Source organism: Tursiops truncatus, chromosome 14 (assembly GCF_011762595.2).
Source record: "Tursiops truncatus isolate mTurTru1 chromosome 14, mTurTru1.mat.Y, whole genome shotgun sequence".
NCBI lineage: Eukaryota > Metazoa > Chordata > Mammalia > Artiodactyla > Delphinidae > Tursiops > Tursiops truncatus.
The window spans coordinates 66,676,904-66,704,882 of NC_047047.1; the positions used below are offsets into that span (position 1 = coordinate 66,676,904).

General features: G+C 45.0%; 1 protein-coding gene across 6 annotated transcripts in view; it reads right to left on the bottom strand.

Annotated features, from left to right (window-relative positions):
- The window catches only part of PLB1 (phospholipase B1), a 201,765-nt gene that overhangs the window by 102,703 nt on the left and 71,083 nt on the right, over nucleotides 1–27,979 (bottom strand). For 4 of the 6 annotated variants that reach the window (XR_004521853.2, XM_033838805.2, XM_073791479.1 and 1 more), the window contains 2 exons: nucleotides 26,097–26,634; nucleotides 20,127–20,315 (listed from right to left, as the gene is read on the bottom strand). Coding sequence is in view for 4 of the 6 variants with exons in the window: in XM_033838805.2 (XP_033694696.1) it covers nucleotides 20,127–20,184 (58 nt within the window). In the remaining 2 variants the exon portion in view is untranslated. Of the gene's footprint in view, nucleotides 1–20,126; nucleotides 20,316–26,096; nucleotides 26,635–27,979 lie in introns of those variants that run through there. The other 2 variants (XM_033838806.2, XM_073791480.1) reach the window with 2 other exon arrangements.

The following is a 27,979-nucleotide window of genomic DNA, read 5'->3' on the forward strand; positions in this document are numbered from 1 at the left end:
GTAATCAGAGGTCTGGCTCCCTTGCTCCCTCTGGCTTCTCCCCACCCAGTTCTCTGCCCAGAGCGCACACTCCTTGTAAGGGCATATCATGCAAGAACCCCCAGACAGCATCAGACAAGGCTGAAGGGAGGCCTGGCTTGGGGGAAAGCACTTGATTTCTTTACCCCACCCTTCTTTTGCAGCTTTACTTTCTGACCCTGAAAAGAATTTATCTGGAGTTTCATGAGGAACAAGAGTATATTTCCATTTCACGCCCACGGTGAGATCAGGCACTGATTTCCACTTCGGAGCTCGTAACAGGAATGTTGGTTGGATCCTGCCCCCAGATCTCAGTGACCCTTTTGAAATGCCCGGAAGAAATGCATCTGTGCAGAAAGAACTGCATGATGGGAAGGTGTTGAGGTGTGGACAAACAGGGAGAGCTTGGAAGGGCTGGAGCAGAGGGTTCATAGCTGGAGGGGAGTGCAGGGCAGGGCAGATGAGTCTGCACAGACAGATGGCAGCTGGGCTGTGGAGCTGTGAATGCCAGGCTGCTCCACAGGCAACAGGAAGCCATGACCAGTCTTTGAAGGGATGACAGGGTGTGTTTTAAGATGATCATCACTGGGGGTAGTGAGGTGGGTGAATTCGCAGGGCAGAGATTTGAGACCATTTTGGTAACACTGTTTTTAAGCCGGGATAAAAATGTACATGGGACTCAACACATATGCAGCTTCTGGGTGCCAGGCACTGTTCTAAGCACTTATGTGAAATAATTCATTTATTCCTCACAACAACTCTATGAGATAAATGCTATCATCCCCACTTTACAGTTAAGAAACAGGCCCAGAAAGGGTAAGTGACATTTTAAAGGTGACACAGTGAACACCTGGCGATGGAAGGATTTGAAAATGGGCAGCCCGGCCCCATGGGCCGAGCTCAGAACCAAACTAAGTGTAAGTCACAGCCTAAGATTTGGACCAGGGCTCAGCAAACTTCTTCAATATAGTCAATATTTTAGATTTTGCAGACTATGCAGTCTCTGTGACAAATACTCAGCCCTGCTGTTGTACTGTGAAAGCCACCATAGATAACATGTGGACAAATTCTAGAGACATTTGAATTTCATATAATTTTCATGTGCCATTAAATACCTTTCTTTTTATTTTTCTCAACCATTTAAAAATGTGAAAACCTTTTTGGATATCAACAAACTGATTTTAAAGTTTACACGGAGAGGCAAAAGACCCAGAAGAGCTAACAGAATATGAAAGGAGAAGAACAAAGTCGGAGGACTGACGCTGCCCACATTCAAAAGTTACTATAAAGCTACAGGATGATACTGGCAGAATAGACAAACAGACCCATGGAACAAAAGCGAGGGTCCAGACACAGACCCACACAAATAGAGTCAACTGCTCTTTGACAAGAGTGCATAAGGCAGCACAATGGAGAAAAGACAGTCTTTTCAACGAATGATGCTGTAATAACTAGATGTCCACGTGAAAAAAAAAAAAATCGATGTAAAAATCGTTCTTAGCTCACAGGTCATACAGAAAGCGGCAGAAGGCTGGATTTGGCCCATGGGCTGTTGTTTGTTAACCAATGTCTGATCTAGACACTATTTTTGTTTATAATTAATTTTTATTGGAGTACAGTTGCTTTACAATTTTGTGTTAGTTTCCACTGTACAGCAAAGTGAATCAGCTATACGTATACATATATCCCCTCTTTTTTGGATTTCCTTCCCATTTAGGTCACCACAGAGCACTGAGTAGAGTTCCCTGAGCTACACAGTCGGTTCTCATTAGTTATCTATTTTATACATAGTAACAATAGTGTCATTCCCAATCTCCCAATTCATCCCACCCCGCTGATCTAGACACTACTGAAAAGAGGTCATCAAAGTGAAATGGGAAGATAACATCTCTGGTGATCAGCAATATCCCTTAGCCCTGGGCATCCCCGATGGGAGCCTGGGATCCATCTCTAGATTACCATGCTGGTTGCTGCTGCCACAGCTCCTCATTGGGCTTTGCCAGCACCTTCACAAGTAGAGGAACACAGGGGCTAGAGCGACTCTCCCTGGTCTTTGAGAAATGTCCCGCTCAGCGCATCTCCTGGTCCTCCAGGCTTCATGCCTGAGAAATAAAAAATTGCTCCTCAAAGAAAGCCTTTGGTCTCTGTTGAAAACAGCAGTTTTCTTAAAAAAAATTTTTTTAAAAAGATTTTTATCATCATGGATATGCTTGTACTCTATAATTTATAAATTTTAAAAATTGAATAATATAAGCAGAAGATCTAGCCCAGTGCCTGCACAAAGTGTATATTGAAATCTGTTAATTTTGATGAAAGAAGTTGTTTCATTATCAATCCAGAGATACAATCTTACAAAATCTATGGGATACAGCAAAAGCAGTTCTTAGAGGGAAGTTCATAGCAGTACAGGCCCTCCTCAAAAAACAAGAAAAATCGCAAATAAACAACCTAAACTACCACTTAAAAGAACTACAGAAAGAAGAATGAAATAATGTCATTTGCAGTAACATGGATACAACTAGAGATTATCATACTAACTGAAGTAAGTCAGGAAGAGAAAGACAAATACCATATGATATCACTTATATGTGGAATCTAGAATATGACACAAATGAACCTATCTACGAAACAGAAACAGACTCATGGACATTAGAGAACAGACTTGTGGTTGCCAAGGGGGCGGGGTTGGGGAGGGACGGAGTGGGAGGCTGGGGTTAGCAGATGTAAGCTATTATATATGGAATGGATAAACAACAAGGGCATTTAAAAAAGAAAAAGAAAAGAAAAAAGAATCCAGAGAGACAGATGTCATTATTAGTATAATTTTATAGCAATGAAAGTTAAAATTTTTCTTTAGAGAGGTGGGGCTGGGTTGAGAGACCCTATCTGCTGACTCTAAATCTAAAAGGTTTTAAAGGGGCTCAGAAGAGCTTGTTTTCGAAGAGATGGATCCCTACATCTTTCCCTGAAAACATCATGGAATCTTCTGGGCCTGATTTTCTTCCTCTGCAGACATTAAGTCATGCATTTCCCCATTTTGTGTGTGTGAGTGTGTGTGTGTGTGTGTGTGCGTGTGCGTGTGCGCATATGTGTGCCCATCTGTTGAGAGTCATAAAGGCAGCAAGAACTTGAGGAGTAAAGAGCCAGAGAAAAGGACAGCAGAGAGAGCGAGTCCAACATTTGATGCTGTTTTTATCCTTGAAACACTTGCTAAATCATGGGCAACAGAAATCAGCAGGTAAGTGGCTAATATGCTGGGCAGAGCTTCAGACTGCCCATGGAGCTGGGGGGAAACATTGGAGCCCAGTGCCCATCAAGGAGGTGCCCTGGTGAATGTCCCAGTCTTTTATCTGGGACTTCAAAGAGCTAGACCCTTGGAAGATGGATAAAGTGGAAATAGACCAGCCTCCAAAAGGACTGACGCCCAGCTTTGAGTCAGTTCGATTCCCAGTATTAGATTAGGGTGATCTGCCCCTACCTAACTGCTTGCCCAAAGTAAAGCCTTTATGGAAGAAGACAGCACCATCTGGAACATACAGTTATTTAATTTTTCATACACAATACCTGGCTTTCAATAAAAAAAAAAATTGGGACTTCCCTGGTGGCGCAGTGGTTAAGAATCCGCCTGCCAATGCAGGGGACATGGGTTCGAGCCCTGGTCCGGGAAGATCCCACATGCCACGGAGCAGCTAAGCCCGTGCGTCACAACTACTGAGCCTGCGCTCTAGAGTCCATGAGCCACAACTACTGAGCCCACGTGCTGCAACTACTGAAGCCCGCGCGCCTAGAGCCCGTGCTCCTCAACAAGAGAAGTCACTGGATTAAGAAGCACGCGCACTGCATCAAAGAGTACCTCCTGCTCGCCGCAAGTAGAGAAAGCCCACGCAAAGCAATGAAGACCCAACACAGCCAAAAATAAAAATAAAAATGAAAAAAAAATTACCAGGAGATAATACCAAATAAACAGAAACCAAGAGAGAGAAAAAAATCCCAACAGACAATAGACAGTGAAAAGTGGTGGAATAATGTGGAAAGAAAGGGATAATATCTGCAGCTTTGTTAGCCTGATGTTTTGTTCCCAGTTGGGGTGAGGAGTAAACCAATGGGATATTCAATGGGGCGATCCAGGAATGAGAAGGAGGAAAAGGGAAGGGCAGAGATACACCTCACATATTCCCGGCTGGCTGGGAGTCTGCGTGCTGGGAAGACCTGCAAGAGCCCCACCTAAAATTAAAGGGAAGGAAACCTTGAAAATTGTCTGCAACTTTGTGTTCACTCCCCACCCTACACACAGACCGATAAACAGAGCCTTCCAAATTCAAGGTCTTCGGACACCACCTCTGTCCAAATCACTGATCACTAAACCATGCAGACTCAGGGGTGACTCCTAGGATGCCAGGTTAAAAAAAAAAAAGAAAGAAAAAACTGAGCAAAGACATCAGTGGCTGCCCACTGCAGGGCAACAGATTCCACAGTTTAATTCCAGGCAGGTTACTAAAACATGAACCAACAACCCTCAGAAATGGAATGTAAGATTGTTAAATGTTATCAGACATGTCCAGTTTTCAATGAAAAGTTACTAGATGTGCCATGAAATTGAAAAGCGAGACCCAGGAAAAAAAAGAAGCCAATGAAAACGTGGCCCAAACGTTGGGTTTTCCAGGCAAGGTCTTCAAAGTAGCTATTACGTATATGTTCAAAGAATTAATGAAACTATGTTCAAGGAATTAAAGAAAAATGTGAAGGTGAAAGACTCAACAAATAGAAGCTATAAAAAGAAAATTCCAGAGATGAAAAATAAAATAACTGAAAGATTTACTAGATGGGCTCAGTAACAGACTTGAGATGGCAGAAAAAAGAATCTGTAAACTTAAGGACAGATCAATAGAAAGTGCATTTCTGAAAAATACAGAGGAAAAGAGATTGAAGAAAAACAACTAGAGCCTCAGAGGTCTGTGGATACCGTCGAGCATAGAAAGCGTACAGTTAATGAGTCCCAGAAGAAGCAGAGAGAGAAAGAGGCAGAAAAAGATTTGAGGAGATAATGGCTGAAAATTTCCCACATTTGGTGAAAAATATTGAGTCACAGATCAAAGAAGCAGGGATAAAAACAAAAGCAAACAAACAAAACAACCACTTCAGGTAAGAAAAACACAATTTTACCTAGACACATCAACTGTAATAATTGATGTGTTCAGGTGTAGTTTAAAGCCAAGGTAAAAAAAAAAAGCTCAAACAGCAGAAGAAAACCAGCTTTTCATGCATAGGAGACCAACATTACGATTAACAGTCAATTTATCGGAAACGGTGGAGGCCAGAGGCAGTGGAATGACATATTCAAAATGCTACAAGGAAGATGACCCCACATGCAAGCATAGTAATGTAAGAAGAAATGAAGTACAGAAAGTAAACATGTAGGTAAATCCAAAATAATATTGCCTGTATAAAACAGAAGCCGGCAAGCTATAGCTCATAGGTTAAATCTGCCCACGGCCTATGTCTGTACGGCTCACTAGATAGGAATGATATTTATATTTTTAAAGGGTTATAAGACAAAGAAGAATATGTGGTAGAGACCATACATGATCCACAAAACCAAATATTTACTGTTTGGCCCTTTATAGAAAAAATGTTTGCCCACCCCAATACAAAAAATAAAAAATAATAGTGTGGAGTTTAAAATATATGTAATGTATTGCTGTGGGCAGATGTGAATGGAGCAAATGGAGTTACACTGTTGTCAGGTTTTTCTTTATCTGGGGAGTGATTGATCCTCATTTATATTAGACTTTAATATAACAAGGATGCATGTTGTAATCAAATACCAAAATAACAAAAATGTATAATCAGCAAGCTAACATTGGGCAGGATACTGCAGGGACACTGAAACAATAGAAATGCTTAATCCAAAGAAGACAAGAAAGGAGGAGAAAAGATCATAGAACAGGTACGACACATTGAAGCACAGGGGGTCAGATATCATTTTTAAGCACACTTGGGATGAACGGAAAAGAGAAGCTTAGGGGGCTGCATGAGAACTTCCTTCAGTGTCTGAAAGGTCTGGATACCAAGGGGGATGGCCTTGTTCCCTGTGGCCCCCAAACCAGGACTGGACCAGTGGAGACAGGTTGTCCCTTGGTAGAACAGCTAGAGCTACTTGAATAAGAATGGAGCTAGTGGGAAGCAGCTTCATAGCACGGGGAGATCAGCTTGGTGCCCTGTGACCACCTAGAGGGGTGGGATAGGGAGGGAGATACAAGAAGGAAGAGATACGGGGATATATGTATACGTATAGCTGATTCACTTTGTTATAAAGCAGAAACTAACACACCATCGTAAAACAATTATACTCCAATAAAGATGTTAAAAAAAAAAAAAAAAAAGAATGGGGCCGCTCAGGGCACTTGGTCCAGGCAGCGGCTGGGGACCATGGGGGGCATGTGGTACATACACCAGGCAGGTGTTAGGAGCTTGGACACCCTTGGTCTAGTCAATCTCTCCATGCCTCTGTTTCCTCACCTATAAGGTGAGGTCGATAACACCTGCCTCGTGGAGTTACTGTAAGGGTCATTCACATGTAAACATGAAGCCTGGTATCTGACACGTGCTAAGGTTCAGTAACTGGTAGTTATGATTATTATAATCAGTATAAGAGAGATGATTAAGCACAGACCATTTTTCAGATACTTCCAGTCTCAATATTCTGGGATTTCCTTATATAACTAGAGAGTTCGTGTTTATCCTGATGATCTAAATCATCCCTGATAACTGCCCTGGGGCGTCACAGAGAGGCTGTACCTGGAATCTAAGTGTCTAGACCTGAAGACCCGGATGGAAACTTAGGACCCCTGGGTCCTATCCCCACTGACTCCTGGGCCCTCACTCCAGTGCTTCCCACTCTGCTTCCCATTCTGCTTCCCACCAGCAAATGGAAGAAAAATTCTTGCCTTTCCCATAGCACCCCAAGGTATTGTGGGAGAAACTGTCAAAGCACTTGTGGCCTGACTGGACCCCAATCATGGAATCCCAAGGGAATTTTCCCATTTGGAAGGTTGTTTTAGCCTCAAGCTCATGGATCTATGAAGGGCGTAGAGCTCCCTGAAAAACTACCACCTCAGTATGGCCAATAAGGGAAAAAGACAAGTACTTTTCCACCTGCTAGGCAGGAAACAGAATGTGTGTGCACACTCTTAAGAACAGGTTTGGCTGAGATCAGTCATCCAAGCTGGAGAGAGCTGTGACCACTGGGGTCCTGGAGCCAACAAAGGGCCATCATAGTATTAGGCCTTGGCAAGGCAAAGTCACACAAGGTTCTCCTCCGGGAGGCCCCTCTGAACAGTGGTTCTCAACCCACTGCCTGCTGCCCAGCCCCCAACACTGAGATTCAGATTGGATTGGCCTGGGGGTGGGGGGCCTTGGTGTGCTGGACCCCAGCAGATTTTCAAAGCCCTTTGAGTGATGTTTGTGTGCTTCTGAGGTTAACAGCCCTGACTCTTCACGGAAACCCAAAGCTTGTCAACCCAACAGCTGGCCAGGGGGAGGGAGTGTGATTTCAAAAGCAAAACTAAAACAACTCATGCGCTCTTAATTGGTAGATTTCCTTTACTTTTTTGTTATTATTTTTTACTTATACTGTGTCTAGAGCACAACTTTCCACCACCATCCCTGCCTCGAAGAAAGAGGGCCATGTTGTAACCCTGACCAAGCATCAATCTCTCTGGACCTTGACTTCCCCATCTATAAAATGGGGATGAGACTGGCTTCCTTGTGAGAACAGGAAAGCGCCGTGTGAATAGGAGAGGCCACACGCTCGCAAGGGAGGACTTGTCTCCCGGGGTGAATGGGAGGCACATGCCCTGGGCAGTGGGAAGGACGGTCAAGGCCAACATATTTGGAATTAGGGCCACTCCTCAGTGTACATTAAATCTGGGGGCTCTTTGAAAAAGTATAATGTCCTCACAGCAACCCTAAAGGGTAAGTAGAGGCAGGATTGACAGGCTCTAGAGAGGTTAGGTAACTTTCACCAGCTCACACGAACCACACCAGCAAGGGCAGGGTCAGGCCTTGCACCAGCACCGCCGTTCACTAACCAGTGAGCTATCTGGGTAAGCTGGGAAGGGGAGGGCCCAAGTCAGCCAGGGTTTGTCTTCTGTGCTGTCCTGGGCTGTAAGCAGGTCTTCTGGGCTTTGTCGGTCACCCTGTGCAGCATCTTATCCCCATTCACACTTAGGGCCTGTGGGATGCTGTTGTCGACCTGCGAGCAGGCACTGCGCAGGTCATGCACGGCTGTTGCTCCTATACCAACAGTGCTCTGAGGAGCACAGGATGTTATCAGGGTGCTTGGGCAGTCACATGCCACAGTCAGGGAGGGCGACCCAAGGGCCAGAGAACCTTTCTGGGGTAGCTAGACTGACCTCTGTCTTAGAATTCTAGAATGTCTGTGGTGGGCTGAATTTTAAAACCTCAGCAAACTGAGACCCAGAGAGGTTATCAAACTTGCCAAAGACCACTCAGCAAGTTATTGAAGGCTGTGTGTGGAGCTCAGTTTTCCTTAACCTAGTCTGGCCTGCTTTCCTTGGGACCAAAGTCTGTTAAACTTACGGTTACCAAAGGGGAAAGGTGGGGAATGGGGAGGCTGGGATTAACATATACACACGGCTACATATAAGATAGATAACCAACAAGGACCTACTGGATAGCACAGGGAACTCTGCTCAATATTCTGTAATAACCTAAATGGGAGAAGAATCTGAAAAAGAATAAATATATGTATATGTATAACTGAATCACTTTGCTGTACGCCTGAAACTAACAACATCATAAATTGACTATAGTCCAATATAAAATAAAAATGTTTTAAAGGGCAATTATACAAAGGTTTTTTGTGTGTGTTGCTCTGTAGCCTGAGTTGCCAACATACGGAAATTTGTTCCTTTGCTGGGTCTACAAGAAAGGTATTTTCAGCTGCCCTTACCTTACCCAGCAGTCAATCGAAATAGATTTAACAGCAGGATGCCAAAAAATGATTTCGAATTAACACTGTTACAATGTTTGGGTAGACACAACCTTAAGTCTGATGAGATTATTAAAAAATTAGAGATAATTTGGGAAGTCCCAAACCACCGTTCTTTAAATACCCATGCCCTGTGCTGATGACCCTGAGGAGACACCCGTTACAAATTCCATCCTGGACAGAGACCAACACACCCTCCCGTCTCCATCTCTGATGCCCACCCAACACTCAACCTCAAACATCTTGTGCCCCAGGAGAGGGAAGATGGTTCTAAGAGCAGTCCTAACAGGAGAGAGCACATTCAAAGCTGACCTCACCTTTGGCCCTTGGTTCATTATATGACCTCAGACAAGGACTGCTTCCCTTTTAGATTGTATTTTCCTTAATCTCCTCATGGGGACACTTGAGGCGGGGCCACAGCCAGGAAGGAACAACCCAAAGAAGACAGTCCCATGGTAAAGATGAACAAGTGGTCCTGGGCAGTGGCAGGTCAGAGCCCTGATCCCTCCACCATCACTCTGCTCCAGCTTTGCCTCAGCCCCAAGGGGCCAGAATTTAAAGGGACCAGGGACCCCCAGAGCCAGATGGGGGCAGAAGCAAGGATTAGTGAGCTCCAACAGGAGGGGGATCCCAGGAAACTGTGGGGGGGCCTCACGTCTCCCCCATCGGGAAGGTCTCCTCCCAGAGACAACTGGGAGGTTCTGGTCTGAAGAAGGAAGCATTGCCCGAGGACCACTGCTTCTCCCTGAGATGCAAGAGTGCAGGAGGAAATGGCTGCCTGACTCAGGAGGAAAGCACTTGGCCTTCCCAGAGCCCAGCAAACTCCCTGCTGGGGCTCTTTCTAAGAGCCAGGTGAGCCTCTGACTCACCAGTTGTTGCCTCTTTCAGTGCATGACCTTTTATGTCTGACCAGCAGACTCATCCTGCCCAAAATACCACTTCCATTAGGCCACTCCTCTGCTGAAGAACCTTTAATAGTTTCCCCTTCCCAATACAGCAAATCCAAATTCTAGACTTGCTGCATGACCTTGAACTGGTCACTTAACCTCTGTAAGGCTTAGTTTTTTTGGGTTTAAAAAAATTTTTTTTAATTGAAGTATAGTTGATTTACAATATTATGTTAGTTTCTGGTGTACAGCAAAATGAGTCAGTTATACATATATATTTTCTATTTCATATTCTTTCCCATTATGGTTTATTACAGAATGTTGAATATAGTTCCCTGTGCTATATAGTAGGAACTTGTTTATCTATCTTATATATAGGGTTTAGTTTTTTAAAATGTAAAAATAACAGATTTGGATTAAATCACTTTAGAAGTCTCTTTAAGCAAAAAGACACTGTAATAATCTCTACTGTTCTCATCTAAGGATTTCAGAACCTCACTTTACCTAACTCATCACCTCCCCCATCACCAGCCCTGCCCTTCAGCCCAATAGGCCCACTCCCTGCTCCTCAAACCCATCACGTTGAGCCCTGACTTTGCCTTTAGGTATGTTGTTTCCCCCACTTGCATGCCCTCCCTGTTCCTCTGCCTTTATCTTAAGCCCACTCATCCTCCAGCGTGCTCAATCGAGTTTCACCTCCCACGTGAAAATTCTCCAGCCCACATTCATCTCTCAGTTTTCTGAATCCTGTTGCTTTTATTACAGCTACTTACACCTATTTTGGTACTTAATTCTTCTCCAGTGATTTTTATGCAGATCAGTTCTCTCTCCCCAGAGGGTTCCGTACATTTGGTTTATTATCTCCCTGGCAGGCTCAGCCCTACTTGGGTTCTTAGAAGGGTGCTCAGACAGTTAACTGACAGTAGCAAAAATGCAACTTGATGAAAATGATGATTGACAATAAAGTCCTCAAAATCTACAAGGTGCAGATGACATCCCAGGAAAGTAGGACTTCTGAGCCCCCAGAGAAAATCCCATACCTGTGCCCACTACTCAGGGCAGGAATTTGGAGGCATCTGTGTGAGCTGAAGTGGGGGCTGGGAATGGGGATTCAGGCATCTGATGTAGAGGAGAGAGTCTGACACCAGAGTTCCACCATCTGCCACCAACTAGATAGATGACTTGAACAAGTCCCCCCGACCCCTCATCAATAACTGGAAGGACGTGGGCCACCAGAAGTTCTCCAAGATTGCTTTCTACTCTTATTTGGAAAGAGTATTTCTAGAAGGCTGGGCTGGCATCCTCCAGGAAGGACTCCAGGCCCTTGTGAAACAAACGTTGACTAACTTTACTTGTTCTCATAATGAAAGAGGCATTCCTTTCCTTACACAATGAGTTCACCCAGTTCCCACCTTTGGCTTCGCAGAGACAGGCCTGGCATGGGTGTGTTACCAAGGCAAGAGTTTTCATTCACAAGCAGGACAGTCTCCTGGGGAACTTCTGACCCATGCCAGGAAAATGAAATTCTAGTGACAATAGTATTTTACTAGGCACAGGGACTTCCTTGCCAACTTGTTTTCGCCAATTGTAGTTTTGAGATAATGATGTTTCAGTTTTCTAAACCAAAACTTTCAGAGCAGGAATCTGTTTTAATATGGGTTTTGGTGAGCCCATTTTAAAGCTTAAACAAAAGCACTGGTGTGGTTTGGTTCTTTCCTCCTTTGGGCTCTATTGTAATGCAGGGAGATGGTGAAAGGCCCTGGCTTTGGACTCAGTCTCAGGACTAAATTCAGACTCCTGTGCTTATTAGCTGAATGAACTTGGGCAAGTATTTAACTTCTGGGTCTCAGTTTTCTCATCTATAAAATGGGGAGAATAGTACATCCCACTTAAAGGGAATATGTTATATATGTACAGTGCTTAGCATGGGGCTTGGCTATTCTAGGCAACCTCATACCACAAATTTAGTTTGAAGTGATCCTTCATGGTAATGTCCCAAGTGCCTGAAAGATGATGTTCATATAGTCTCTGAAGACAGCCATCTTCATCTTAGGCCTTCATCCTAGGCCTCAAAGAATCTCACAAATAACTTTTCAAGGAGTCAAAGCACCACACACTAAAAATAACCAAGCACATAAACAAATACGGTGTCCAGGAGCAAGTATTAGCAGAAAAAAACAAAGCAGAAATAGATCAAAAACTTTGGAGACTGAAATTATCAGACAAAAATTATAAAAATACTATGTTTTAAAAAATAAAAGACAAACTAGGGCCTCCCTGGTGACACACTGGTTAAGAATCTGCCTGCCAATGTAGGGGACATGGGTTTGAGCCCTGGTCTGGGAAGATCCCACATGCCACAGAGCAACTAAGTCCGTGCACCACAACTACTGAGCCTGCACTCTAGAGCCCATGAGCCACAACTACTGAAGCCTGCTCGCCTAGAGCCCATGCTCTGCAACAAGAGAAGCCACCACAATGAGAAGCCTGTGCACCACAATGAAAGAGTAGCCCCCACTCGCCGCAACTAGAGAAAGCCTGTGCACAGCAACAAAGACCCAATGCAGCCAAAAAAATAAATAAATTTTAAAAATAAATAAATAAAAGACAAACTTGAGGATATTTATAGGAACACAAAATTATTTTAAAAAGTAACATTGAAAATTTGGTAAAGAACTAAATGTAAATTAAATTTGAAAAATAAAACCAATTTTCCAAATCTATGATCAGGTTTAACAGCAAATTAGACACAATAAGAAGAATGAATAAACTAGGATATGTGTTATAATAAATTACTTAGAATGCAGTATAGAAAGACAACAAGATGGTAAAATTGGAAGACAGGCTAAGAGACATGGCACATAAAGTGAGAAAAGCAAACAAACATTTAATTGGCACTGCAGAAAGAAAAGACAGAAATAGTGGAGTAAAAGCAATATTTCAAGAGATACTAGCTGGGAAATTTTCAAAACTGATGAAAGATATTAAGCCACAGATTCAAGATACACTACAAATGTTGAGTAAGATTAACACAAAAATGAATGAACTAGGAAACACATATACAACATAGACTGTATATTTTTCCAAAGATGGCCATGGCATTTCCTTCCATCCTGTATGCACTTTTGCAATATGACTTTTGCCACTCTTCCCCCCTTAAGAAGTGAAGTCTATTTCCTTCCCCTTGAATCTACGCTGGCCTTGAAACTTGCATTTACCAACAGAAGCAGCAGAAATTATTCTTGAGTCTATGCATTAAAAGGCCTTGTGGCTTCCAATTTTGCTCTTTTTGGACCCTGAGTCTCAAGGTAAGGAATCCCAGGCTTTTCATGTAGAGATAAAGGCTGTGTGGAGGGGCACCAAGGCACCCCAGTACCAAGTATCCTGATATGGCATTTTAGACTCTCCAAGTCAATCCCAGACAACACTATGTGGAACAGAGACAAGATCCCTGAAGTCATCCCAAACTGCAGACTCACTGAATTGTGTGTAAGTAAATGTGAAACATAAAACTTTCCAAGACTTACTTAAGCAGAAGTAAATATGAATAATTCCATAACCATTAAAAAATTGAGTCAGTAGTCAAAAGTCCACCAAAAAATAATATTTCAGGCCTAAATGGTCTTATTGGTGAGTTCTACTACCAATTAAAGGAAAAAAAATTCCATTATTAAAAACTATTCTAGAAAAGAGAAAAATAGGAACACTCCCAAATTTATTTTATGAGAATGTATAACATTGGTATCAAAATCCAGCAGTAGTGAGAGAAAGGAAAGTTATAGTTCAATCTCATTCATGAACATATAAGGGAAAAAAATCCTAAGCAAATGTTAGCAAACCAAATCCAGCAGTATATAAAAACAAAGTACACTGTGACCAACTTGATTTTATTCCAGGAATGTATGAATGATTCAACATTAGAAAACCATTCAACATAATAATAAATCTAAAAGGAAAAAAATAATACACTTATTTCCATAGATGCCGAAAAGACCTTCAACAAACTTTAAAGTTCATTCCTGATAAAAATGAAAACACAAATTTGTGGATACTTCTTTAATGTGAACACAGAAAACACACATATATGTGTGTGTATGTATGCATGATTCCCAAAATCCATCATCTAACTAAACAGGGAAAATGTGTTTCCTACTAAGATCAGGAACAAGGTGAGAATCCCCACTATCACCCTTGCTATTTAACATTGTATTGGAGTATCAGACAATGCAATCAGGAAAGAAAAGAAGTAAAGGCAGAAAAAGGAAAAATATCTCTATTCGTTGATAATGTGGGACTAACCATGAAAACTCTAGAGAATCAATGATAAAACTAATTCAAACAATGAAATAATTTAGCGAGATAGAAAGTATAAAATTAACATAGCAAAAAGTAAAAGCCTTCATATACATCAATGTATGGCCTGGCTTGGTTAGAAGATACAGTGGCCTCTTTCTCTCTATTTTGCAAATTTACGGCAATTCCAATAAAAATACCAATACCTTTTTTTTTCTAAAGTTAGGCGAATTGTTTCTAAAATTCATATAGAAAAATAAACATGCAAAAATAGCTATGAAATCCTGGAAAACAAGTGCAATGAAGGTAGGTGAAGTACATTGCAAAATGGCCACAAATCTCTCCTATCCTTGAATGTATGTCACTTTGCAGTATAACATTGCTGTTCCTCCCCAAAAGAGGAGAAGACTATTTCTCTACCCCTTAAACCTGCAGTTGGCCATATGAATTGCTTTGGTCAATGGGGCATTATCAAAGATGATGCAAGCATGAGACTTGAAAAGTGTTGATGCTTTTGGAGCTTACCCTTTTTCGTTGCATTCTGGAACCTGAGACCACATGGTCTTTAAAAAAAAAAAGACAACTTCCTTTGCAAGCAGAGAATTTAAAACTAAAATACTACTTCTCATCTGTGACATTTGCAAAAATTCTAAGGCCTGACAATACACTCTATTGTCAAGCTGTGGAGAAGTAGGCATTTTCATATATATTGCCAATGGGAATGTAAAATGGTATAATCCCTATGGTTGGGGGGAAATTTGGTGATATCTAACAAAACTATATGTGTTTTTATCCTTTGACCCAGAAATCCCAGTTCTAGGAACTTACCCTAAGCTCTCCCTCCAACAACATGAATAAGACCTATGTACACAATTGTTCATGACAGCATTACTTAAAGTAGCAAAATATTGGAAACAATCTAGTGTGCATACTGGGAGACTGGTTGAATATATATGGTACACAATGGAATATCCTACAGCTGGAAAAAAATAAAGATTTCTGAACAGATACAATGTAATTTCAGGATATATTATTAAGTGAAAAGAAATCAAGATGAAAAAGAAGTTTATAGTAGATTACCTTTGTGCAAGAAGGAAGAAAATATAAGAATATATATTTGCAAAAAGAAACATAGAAAGGATATGACAATAATGAAATTGGTTACCGACAGGGATAGGTGGAAATGGGATGGATGGGATAGGGATGGGAATGACACTTCTCCGGGTAGATCTTTTCACACTTTTGAACTTTTGAACCATGTTAATGCTTTATATATTCAAAAACTAAAGTAAAATCAAGAATGGGAGAAACTTTATAAGTGAATAGAAACAGAGACAAATTTAACTATATGTCAAATACATAACATAACCACACAGAGAGAACAAAAGAAAAAGAGTTAATACAAGTGATTTTGATCCAAGTATTTTGATTATATACCCTGCGTGGGACATATTCTAAGGACAAAAGAACCACAGAGAGATTTCGAACTTTGTTTGTGGTGGTGTTATTGTTGCAGTAATTCCAATATTGTGTTGGATGTACTGTAGGAATCAGCAAATGAATAAATTTATCAATATTTTTGTAACCTCAGCTTACACTGTGGGATAAGGACAATACAAATCAGGAATAGAGGAAGGAGATAAAAGCCTAATTCTAACTAAAATTAAGAGATATCTGTATAAATTCATCTCATTAAAAACAAAACGATATTTCTTGGCTCTGTCCACTGAGAGAACTTAGACATAATGACACTCCAGAAGCAATGAACACCCCTGGCATCTCGATCTTGGTTTCTAAATAAAATCCCCTATCAATTGGCACCTTAAAGACGTTGCTAATTGCATGGTGAGACAGGGAAAATAGAAGATTAGCCTGGAATAACTTGTTCCATAAAGCTAAAAAGTGCTTAAAAATTGATGGGGAAAAAGGAATCAGCTTGAAGTGGCTCTCACTGGCCAATAACTTGAGCATCAAAATGAGTAATGACAGGACTGGGTTATAATATACTGATTAATAAAAGAATCCATATGTCCATTTTATATGAGAAAGATAAAACCTAAAAAGAGTGGGGCACAGAAGAGAATTTTATTTTATGGAGGAATGCCAACTAACAATAGTAGGAGGAACGATAGCCATTTTAAAATCACCATCTTACACTCACCATGGTAATAATTCAGCCAAGAATCATCAATGGATGTTAAAAACCATTGGGTATAAGAACAGTCACTCGGTATCACAGTATCTCCCTACAGACAACTTATAAATCACATGGGGGGAGGTACCTTTACAAATCACATGGGGGGAGGTACCTTTACAAGGGAGAAAGCTGGCAGACACCACCTTAACCAAATTATCAAATTTAACATCACCAATGAAAATATTTGCTAACGTCACATGTATCGCTGAATGTTACACATCAAGGACACAACATGATCTACATTGTATTTCTACCTGAAGAGTTTAATCTGATTCTAGCAACAAAGAAACAGTTTGGACCAATCCAAACTGCAGTGGGCACAAAAAAAGCCAGCCTCAAATTTTCAAGGACACACACACACACACACAAAAGAAAGAAAGGGGAAAAAAAGGCTAAAGAACTACTCTAGATTAAAAGGGTTTAAAGAGGCAGCACAAGTAAATGCAATGTGCAGTCTTTGGTGAATTTAACAAGCAATGACTGAAAACAATGAACAAAATAATAAAAAGTCAATTAACTTAATTCACCATATTAGCAGATTAGAGTAAATCATACTATCATCTCAATAAGTGCAGAAAAATTTATTCAGCACCCACTTATGTTTTTTTTTTTAAACCGCTTAGCAAATTAGGAATAAAATAGAACTTTCTTAGTCTCATAAAGAGCATCTACAGAAAAGCCTGTAGCAAACACCACACTTACTGACGAAACATTAAACACTTTCCTTTGAACTTGGGAATAAGACAAGAGTGTGTCCAACCGTCACTGCTATGAACAGTTGTAGTGAAGGCACCAGCCAGCACAGTAAGGCAAAAGAAAGAAAAGGCACACAGGCTGAAAAGAGAGCAACAAGACCGTCATCACTGGCAGGATTGTGTATACAGAAAATTCAAAAGAATATACAGATAACTTACTAAAATTTATAAGAGTTTAATTGGGTACAAAATTAAAAATTTATTTCTATATACCAATAACATTTTCAAAATGACAATTTAACATTCCATTTATCATACACCAAAAGTATTAGATACCTAAGAATAAATTTAACAAAACATATGCAAAACCTCAGAGAAAATTATAAAGCATTGAGAGGCATTAAAGGTCTAATTATAAGCTCATGATTTGGAAGACTCAATATTGTAAAGATGTCTGTTTTCCCCTACTTGATTCACAGAATTAAAAGCGATTTCTATCAAAAGCCCAACAGGTTTGTTTTTTGGGGGGGTAGAAATTGACAAATAGTAAAATTGTGAAAGTTCAAAGCCAAGTCACTTCTAAAGAAGAAGAAAAGGTCTTCCCTGGTGGCGCAGTGGTTGAGAGTCCACCTGCCGATGCAGGGGACGCGGGTTCGTGCCCCGGTCCGGGAGGATCCCGCGTGCCGCGGAGCGGCTGGGCCCGTGAGCCATGGCCGCTGAGCCTGCGCGTCCGGAGCCTGTGCTCCGCAGCAGGAGAGGCCACAGCGGTGAGAGGCCCGCGTACCGCAAAAACAAAAACAAACAAACAAACAAAAGAATAAAAAACAGAAAGACTTGTTTCTCACAAATAATAAAGCTTAGTACAAAACTACAGAATTAAGATAATGTGCTACTGGTACAGGGATAGACAATGGGACAAATAAATCAAAACAGAGTTTTAAAACAGATGCATGCACGTATGAGTCCTTTATATATGAACAGAGGAGGCTCTTCAGAATGGTGAGGAAGCAACTGACTTTTCAATAAATGGTGCTGAGACAACCAGGTATCTTCATGAAAAAACACATAAAACTAGGTTCTCCTCTTACAGTAGTCACCAAAATCAATCCCAGATGTCTTTAAAAAGACCCAGTGAGAAAAGCAATTTATAAAGTTTTTAGAAGGAAATATAGGATATCTTCATGACCCTGAGGCCAGAGAGAAGTTCTTTAAGAAGACACAAAGAGCACACACCAGAAAAGATTAAAAAAAACTTTAGAAATGGACAGACAGTATACAGACAGACAATGGCCAGACCATAGATGACAATACACCTGTGACCCACACATCTGCAGTAGACGGGCAAGGAATCAGCCTAGAACAGTCAGGACTTGGCCCATGTCTGCAGCTCCCCAACTTTTGTCCCTGCTTCCAACTCAGGACCAACCAGAGAAAGCCACGTATGTTTCCCAAACGAATCATTTAAGATGCCTGGTTTCTAGCCACCTGCAGCTAGTTTCCCCCTGGCAACAGCCGCCAGTCAGAGCAGCCCTGAAGCCTTCCCCTTTTCCGTCGTCAAGCTTTCCCACTCCCCTGCCTGCCTCGGAGTCTCTGCCAAACGCAAATGATAGCAGCTTTTACCATAGCAACCTTGGAATACATGCCTCCGTTTGTTCTCATTTGGCTGGTCTCCCTTTACTTCCCCCCCAGATTAGGAAGTTTGTTCACTTAAAGTCTCCATAAAGAGAATGAAAGACAAGCTTCAGAAGATACTTGTTGGTTATACCAACAAACAGCAAGTGCTCAGCCCATATGAACAACTAAAAAGAAATCAGTGGGAAAAAGGACAACCTGTTGAAAAAAAGGGAAACACACTAGAACGGTCACTGCGTGAAAGAATTCAAATGGTCCATAAAGATAAAGATTCCTAAGCCTCAGGAGTAATCAGGAAAATGCAGTCACCAGTGCAGGAAGCAGAGCAGGCACTATCGTTCTCTCTGGCCTCGCATCCCACCCAGCGACTCAGAGAGGGCGACCGACATGTCCCAGGTAGGTAGCTGAAGCAGCGCTTGGACCCCAGCCAGGCCCCGGCCTCTGTCCCCGCCTCCTCCTCTCCCTCTGCGGGCTCCAGGGCAAGAGCTTTCTGACTCTGGGCCCAGGCCTCTCATTTGGAGACAGTTAAAAAATCATCTTTAAGGGACTTGCCTGGTGGCGCAGTGGTTGAGAGTCCGCCTGCCAATGCAGGGGATGCGGGTTCGTGCCCCCGTCCGGGAGGATCCCACATGCCGCGGAGCGGCTGGGCCCGTGAGCCATGGCCGCTGGGCCTGCGCGTCCGGAGCCTGTGCTCCGCAACGGGAGAGGCCGCAACGGTGAGAGGCCCGCGTACCGCAAAAAAAAAAAAAAAAAAAAATCATCTTTAAGGCCCTCTTCGGTTTAAAAGATCCTGCCTTTCTGAACAAAGGGAGGAAGGTAGAGCCAGGGGCTGGGAGAAGAGGGACAGAGGCACTGTCTTCTAACCATTAGCTCAGAAGAAATCCAAAGCCCTGGCTTGAGCCCACTCGTTGCAGTCAGAGTCAGTAGTACTAAAGAGCGTGGTGCAATCCTGTAGAATTCATCATCCTCAAATCTGCCTTCCTCTGCCCTTTCAGCAAAAACGAACAAAGCCCATGTAATGATCAAAATGTGCTTACCATTAGTGGTCATAGTGGTACTTTTCCATGTTAAGAAGCAAGGTCCAGGGAGGTAGGACTTGCCCAAGGCCACGCAGCACAGAGCAGTAGAATCCGGGTCTTCACGACTCCTACACCTATGGCTTTTTGCTTCCCCACCACGGGGCTGTTGCCCGCCCACGCTTCTCACCTGTCCTAAGACCTGCCCACCCCCCTACAGCTGTGGGCACTTAAGCTCAGCACTGCAGCCTGCTTATTCTCACCTGTGCGTTTCGTGCTCACTGAAAATTCCTCTCCCAAGCTCTGTGCCGAAGCAACATGGGACACCGGCAGGGCTGACCCATTGGTTGCCCTCTGAGCAAAAGGCAGACTTACCTCGCCCCAGCAGCAGCAGCAGCAGCCCCAGGAGGAAAGTGCGTGGCCGCAGCCCCATGTTGGAACCCTCCAGACGTCCGCGGACCGATGGGCTATCACTCTTCCTTCTGCTTTTATGCTCCTCTGTTGTCTGATAGGACGCCCGTCATAAATTTTACTGTCTTCACCTTTGAAAGGGGCAGTGACCAGCTGTAAATGATAAATATTAACATTTAGGTAGACGACTTCTCAAGGTAGATGGGTCAAAGATGGGTGGCATGTTCTAGACAAAGGCACCAGAAGACCAGGACCACACAGCCCCCTTCGCCTGGCCTCCCAGGATGGTGAGTGCCCAGAAATTGCTAGCATCGGGGGACTGGAAATTGCTGGCACTGGGCTGGAATCCCAGGTCGGCCACAGCCGTCAGAGCTTGGGGGGCATCCCTTAGGTTAGCCCCAGCTTTCCCGCTGTAAGCTATGGAACTAAAAGCCAGGAAAGGAGAGAAAGTACTCTGTAACAACTGTAAACCAGCCACCTCCGAATGTGAGCTCTCTAGTGGGCAATGTGTCCCCACAGTGTCTCAGGAGTGCCTCTGGGTTCCCTAGCCTCCACGGCACAGAGAGGTTTTCTCCGAGCCCTGCGCCTAGAGCCGGGGTGGCTGGGAGTGTTGGGCTGAAGTGTGTGCCGCACGTTTATTGTCTGCATGTTGAACTGACAGATGTTAGCCAGAGGGGTGAGCCATGGAACTCATCCGATAGAACCAGAAGTTTCCTTTGGGCAAACGAAGTCAGAATGCTGGGCTGGGTCCAAACTGGGCCGATGGCGCTGGAGTTTAAAGCCTGGGTGACAAGCCTTGAGGGGGTAACGTTGAATTTTTTCCCCACAAGTATCAAGGAACAGTGGCCTTTAGTTAATAGAACAAATATATTTAAATCATCCTTGCATTTTGGTGGCCCTTATGGCAGCAAGGCTGAGAGCCTGACTTCTGAGATCTAGCTAGGAGTCTGGAGTCGGTTTCTATCACCCAACCTCAGGTCTTGATCTGCTGACACTTTTCTCAAATGTTTAAAATCACAGTTGGGTTCTCTTAAGTATAAAGTGAAGACTAAGTGGGCGGCCCCTTGTTTCTGGCTTCCAGATATTAAGATGTCGTTCTCCTTTTTCACCTGCTCAGAAAAATGTGGCTCGTGGGTGACCACTGGTTTAGCTGTGTCTAAGGCTCCGCCTCAGGGCCGCACGGAGGTCTCAGGTCACACCGAGAGTGTGGAGGCCCTGATACAACTTGACCAGCTGACCATCGGCTGGTCTTGGAGCCTCGCAGAGGGCGGCACACAAGGCAGAGGAGGAAGAAGAAGTAAACCCAAGGCGTGCGTGCAGGGGCCATTTGGACTAGATGCTTCCGAGCATCTGACACTTGGTATCTTCACCAGACTTCCCACAAAGCTCAATGAGAGACCCAAAGCTGCTGTCCTGCTACAAGGATGTCAGGAGTCCACTCAGCTCCAGGCCACCAACAGCTTCGAGGAGCATCCCTGAACCTACTTGGACTGAATGGGTGTTCATAGGTCCCCACTCATGCTTAAGCCAGTTGGAGGTGGGGTGGGAAGCGTGATGGGAAATGGGCAGAAATAGCCTAGCTCTGCAGTCTGTGTATTCCTTTCCGTCTCTTACTGCTTCTCTCCATGACCATTATGGCCCAGCTGGACTGGCACACATACCAACTTCTCACCTCTTTTCCATTTAGAAAAATTGAGAAATGACTTAAACACATACTTAACCTGTGTGAAGCATTTTTATATAGTACAGACTGAATTCTCTCTTAGATAAAAAAATCTTTGAGTCCTGTCAGCTCATCAAGGAATTCTCATCAACTGTGAGGCAGTGGGGGAATAACATTTTGGGGGGCATTCTTGTCATCCTCTGTGGTGTGCTCGTTAGGTGTTAGCTTAATGAGCACTGATGACCTATGTGATCTATTAGCAGCTGTGAAAACAATGGACAAAGGACTTGTCAAAAGCCAGAGGCAAACTCCAAAAGCTTATAAGCTTCTCTGATTTTTGCCACTAAAATGTCCTACGAGGACATGTCCTAGAGAAGGTAAGATGCTTCACTTCAGACTTAGCAACAATCAGCAGGTGTTCCTTCTGCGAAAGGCACAGGCCCATGAATTCAAATCTTGTAGGGATGGCAGTCCATGCCTTGGTCAGAAGGCATCTTAGTGACTAAAAAAGCTGAGAGTGTGCTGTTGTCCAAGAAACCACAAGGTGCCTGTGATTCTTTTTAATGGTTGTGAGCCGTAGTAAATAAAATTGTTCTCTTCTTTCAACAAAGGAAAACCTCATCCCTGGCTCCTGGGTGAGCTCTGCCAATGTGGTAGAATGTGTGCCTGTCATTTAGGACAAGTACCCACTGGTGCCTATCTTACAAAAGACCCATGGCTAGAAGAGGAAGGGTACACACCAGAACTGTGGCAGGGGTGGAACCAGGGGTGTCAATTTCAGAATAATCTGCACGGATGCCACTCATGCCCTGAGAATTGTCTGCCCCAGTTTCAGCTTTTCTGAAGCACCTACTGGCCCTCACCATGACGGCCTCGTGTCACTCATTCCTGCATGGAACTAAGTCACAGGATCCTGGTAGGCCTCCTGAGGGAGACGTTGGGCCTTTCTCTTCCTGTCGTCTTGGAACCCCTGGCACCCCTCCCCACAGAGCACCTAGCTCGGTGTCCTGCACATACGAGGCCCTCAACAAATCTTCATTCATTGGTTAACTCTTCTCCAAAGGCAGAGACAACTGGTTTAACCAAGCCTGTGTTCTCCAAGCCCTTCCCAGCCACAGAAGGGAAAAGAGGCTTGGATTAGGCATCTCCAAACCTGAATGTTACCTAGATGCCAGTGTTCCTGTGGATACAAAACACAAGCCTGGATGTACACACACACACACACACACACACACACACACACACACGGGCAAAACACTGTCCAGTGCAAGTAACTGAGCAGATTTAGCTTCCCTGGGGCAGCGGATTTTCTTATAATCAATATACTAATGATAAGAAGAGTTTAATTAAGGAATGAAAAAGTAAGAGACAAAATGAAGAAGGGACCAGCAATGCATGTCTAGAAAAAATACAATTTTCAAATATCACAGCATTAGTAATAAAAAAAAAAGGACAGGGCAAATCCCAGTAGAACACACACTCCATGAGACCTGTCCTCCTTGTTCTTTGCTATGGCCCCCACGGCTGGCACATTGCCTGTCATAGCAGGCATTCATTCAATGTTGGATGAATAAATGAATGAATGAAAGTCAGAATAAAAAGGAAAGAGACCAAGACTACTATAAAAAGATCAGCTCAACAGGACAGAACAGAAAAGATGAAAGGGATACACATCACGTTTTAGGACAGAACACTGAGGAGAAAGAGACAGGCACAATGCTCTAATACCATGAAGCACGATGGGAAAAAATAATGGAGAAGCAACATTGAAGCTCACAGCCCATGGTCTTCCCCAAGGTCACACGATTATTCTCCCAGCTCCTGGTTCTCAAGCCTGGCTTGCACATTGGAATCACCTGGAGAGCTTTCAGGAAAAATACCTGTGCCTGGGCTTTACTCTCGGACCTTCTGAATTAATTGGCCTAGGCTGGGAGTTGGGCATCAAGTTAATGATGGATTCCAGTTGAGCCAGGCCTGCCCAGCACTGAGGGATGAAGAGGGCTTCATCTCTGCTGTTCTGGACGAGCCAAAGGCCCCTGGGACGTGGCTTGATGCCAGAACAGGCCATGGATGCTGACAAAGTCAGACTGACCTGGCAGCCTCTCCAGAGAGGAAACCCACAGGAACCCTGGGTAAAACGCTGGTGCTTCCCTCCGAGGTCAGGGAGTAGATGGGGAAAGGGCCAGATTCTGGCGCCTGGAGAGGCCCAGTCATTGAGCACCAGGATGTGTGGGCTACAGTTCCAGAACAGCCATGGTGCCCGTTACCACCTGCAGGCTTTTCCTCTTCCTTGCATCTTGGTTTCCCGGCCTGTGAGACTGATGGCATGAATTCCATGTTCTCACGTGCAGTGTGAAGAACGGGACAACAGCCGTTGGGGAAGGGGTGAAACGAGCTGCCTACTTCAAGCATATAGGGTACCTCTCTCTCGCACAAACCTTTGTGCAGAGAAGGGCACCGTCACCAACTGGCCACCATTTACAGATGGGGAGCATGTGGCCCCGACGGCATAAGCCCTGACATCCTCCAAATCACACGCTGTTCTGCTTGTTGGTCCCTCTCTCCCCTCTCTCATCCACCATCTCCAGACTCTGAGCCCCCCAGACCCCCCAGTGCTTCCCAACCTTTATGCCTCCCAGCACACGGAAGATGGTGGTATTTGCACAACACAGAGTCTGAGCAGATGGGGCGATCTGCAGCCTGAGATGATCAGCCAGACAGCCCCCAAGCCCCTTCCCACCCTCCCCCGCCCTGAGCAGGGCTTGGGGGTGTCGTCAATGCATTTCCCCATCTGTACACCTTAGTGCACCTACACCCAGGTGAAGACTGGAACAGCGTTTGCTGAGCACCTACTAGGTGCCAGGCATGCTCTAATCAAACTCATAAATGAATGATCTCATTTAATATCAGCTACATTCATGAGGCTTAAAAGCCTTGACTAAGGTCACCCAACCAGTAAGTTGTAAGGAGGTTCTGACCCACGTCTTCTACCTCCACAGCTGTGAGTTTCTCCCAGGCGTGACTGAGAGATGAGCCTGATGAAATGGTCTTAAACACCCTTCCGGAGGGAAACCCGGGAAGGAGTCTGATTGTGCGTTGGTGGAGGGCAGCCTCTGGCTCATGCACCCAGCTGGGCAGGAGAGTCTGGCAGTACGACCATTCCCTCCTGGGCGCTGAGTCTGAGCGGGCCCCCCAGCCTGACCGCCTCACGGCCTGGGCTCCGGGTACCCACTAACCTGTGGAGGCCATCTCAGGAGGACCAGAGAACCAAACAGGGATGCTCTGCTCCATCCCAGTTGGTGGACGCCCGGCTGTGACCTCCTTTCCCCTCCTCGGGAGGATCCCACCCAGAGGCAGGAAAGCAGCAGGGATTAGGTCAGAACTGGTCAGAGAGCACCTGAACCTTAGCGGCCATCTAGTCAGTCCCCTCCACCCCCATTGTACAGAGGGGGAGACCGAGGCAGAGAAAGCCGGAGGGCCAGTCTGTGACTCAGGGCCTGAGCTATAGGTCTTGGATTCCCTAATTCAAGTCCAGGGCTCTTTCCCCATTCATCATGTAGGGCTGAATCACCCCGACCACTTGCAGCAATGGAATTTTTAGGCCAGTTTTACTGATAAGAAATGAAAACCCAGAGAGGATTAGTAACTTGCCCAATTGCTCAGCTACTCAGGGTAGAACCCAGAGTGCTTGCCCTCTCTACCACAGCCCAGGAGTGGTCAGGTTCAAGTCAGAGACACTCGACACAGACCCTGCACTAGCAGATACCAACATAAAAACCAGGGCCCGCACCTCCATTCTGGGAAGAGGGTTCCCATGGAGACAGGTCGGCCAGCATGGCCAGTAGGCACTGGAACACAGGAGAAGCTCTTCCCTGGATCTTCCAGAGCTGAGATCCCCGGGGCAGGGCCGGGGGAGTGCCCTGGGGAGAGAAGTGGTGTGAGAGTCCTCTGCCCACTGAGGGGGGTGCTCCTGAGGGAACTGTGCCATGTGGCTAAGATTTCCCTTATTCCATTTCTTTTGCATCCTTTGAGAGTTATGATCTGTTCCTCAAATCCAAAGGGAATAACCACAGTCTCCTGGCCTTTCCTGGGAACCTCGTGTGCTTAGGACCATGCCGGGAGGATCCTGGTTCCTGCAGCCCCTCGTGGCCTGACCCCACACGCTTCCCTGGCCTGTGTTCAGAGTGGACCACCTGCTAGGAGGGCTTCTCCCGGACCATGGATCCAGAGACGGAAGAGCGCCTCTCTACCACCAAATCGGGGCAGCTTACCGGCTGTCGACATCTCTCCATCCGCACTGCTGATCCAGGCTGGGGCCTCTGGGCCTTGGGCTGTGGGGCAGGAGACGGCTGTGGCCTGGCGTCGCCAGCTTGCTGTGGAGCTGGGCCGTCAGCCACCCCCACACACGCTGCACGCGGTGTTCATAGCCTTAGTAATGATGACGATGCACAAGTGTGCCTGCTTGGCCGGCTCCCTGTTTACCTGTGATGGGCATCACCTGGGGAGAGGGCCGTGAGAGGGGGCTGGGAGTGGGAGGGGGCCGGCCTTCCGTCCCAGGGCGCCGATGCAGATGGGCCTGCTGGGCCAGGCGGGGCTGGGCAGGCAGATCTGCGCTGGGCTCCAGTCATCAGCGCAGCCAGGTCTAGATTAGGCACAGCCCCGCGGAGCTTTGTCACCTCAGGCTCTGTTTCCCAGGGAGCGCCTGTGTGCCTCTCTTCGGGGCACTGCTGGCTGAGGCAGGCCAGCCTGTACTCCTTTCTTCTCTCCCTGATTCTGGAAGGACCTTCTTTATAACTGCAGGGTGATAACCTGTTAGAACCCAGAAGAGAAAACCTGAGGAAAAGGAATTTTCAAATTCCCAATTTCCTCCATTCTAATCCACGTACATTTTCATACTGTAACATCTCTGAAGACAGTCTCTAAGAAACCACAGAAATGTTTAGAAGCTTGCCCAAGATCACACGGAGAGCAGGTGGTGAGACCAGATTTTTAATACTGTTTTTTCTGCCCCAAAGGCCAGTCCTCAGCCCAAGACACAATACTTCCTTACTTTTGTTCATTTCCGTTTGTTCCTTGATTGACCCTCGTAGGCCTCTTAGGGGCCAAACACATGTGACCAGGAACACCCAGGGCTGTAGGCCTTAATCCCAGGCTCTCCAGAGAGCGGCCGGAAGCTCAGGGTGGTCTCCATGGAAACCCCGGACGCCTCCTCCTACGCCCCACTCCCTTTCATCTTTGCTCTGGGAGCCACCTGGAGCCAAGTTTCCAATTGTTCCTCTCTGCAGACATTGAGATCCAGGTTTTCTTAAGCAGAGCGAGGCTCCAGGATCTTGACCTGTAGCATCTCTCGCCTGGATTCCTGGACCAGTCCCTGCAGGCTGGCCACCACAACCCCTCGCCCATCCCCGAGGGGGTGACCTTTTAAAACCCTTTCCCCTCACTCATCTCCCCTGCCCTCCACCGTGGCTTCTGCTCCTGTCACTCTAGCAGACGTACTCTAAGATCAGCAATTTGTTCAATCCAGTGGACGGTGAGGCCCTCAGACCTCGTCCTACCTGACATCTCAGCAGCATTTAACGGCTGACTGCTACCCTTCTTCTCAGAAAGTGCTGTCCTGGGCCTGGATGTCTGTAGTTTCCTGCTTTCTTCTCTCCAGTTCTTCCTTTTCAGCCTCCTTTGCCAGCTCCCCCTCTGCTTCTGGAGCTCCTCAACACTCTGGCCTGGACCTTCCTCTTTCTCTCTCTGTCTCCCAAGGTGATCTCACCCCCCAACCACACACACACACACCCACGGCTTCATTTAAAATCTGTGCATCACTGACTCCTACATTTCCATTTCCAGCCAGCCCTGTCTTTCAACCTTCAAACCCCATAAACTTATTGATTCATTGACTCAGCATCTCTACTTTGATGCTTCATAGGACTTCAAACTCAAGGGGTTAAGAACGGGCCGTATGCTCTTCCTGCACTCATTTGCACTCCTACAGGAAGTGGCAGCAGTGGTTGTAGACAGACCCAAGAATGATTCTTGGAAGCTTCATCTCCTCAGCCCCAACAGATCATTCATTGCTGAGTCCCATCAATTCTAGACCCTCAATCACCTCGTGAGCTCACTCATCGTTCTCTGTCTCCACCGCCCCACCCCGGGCCCATGT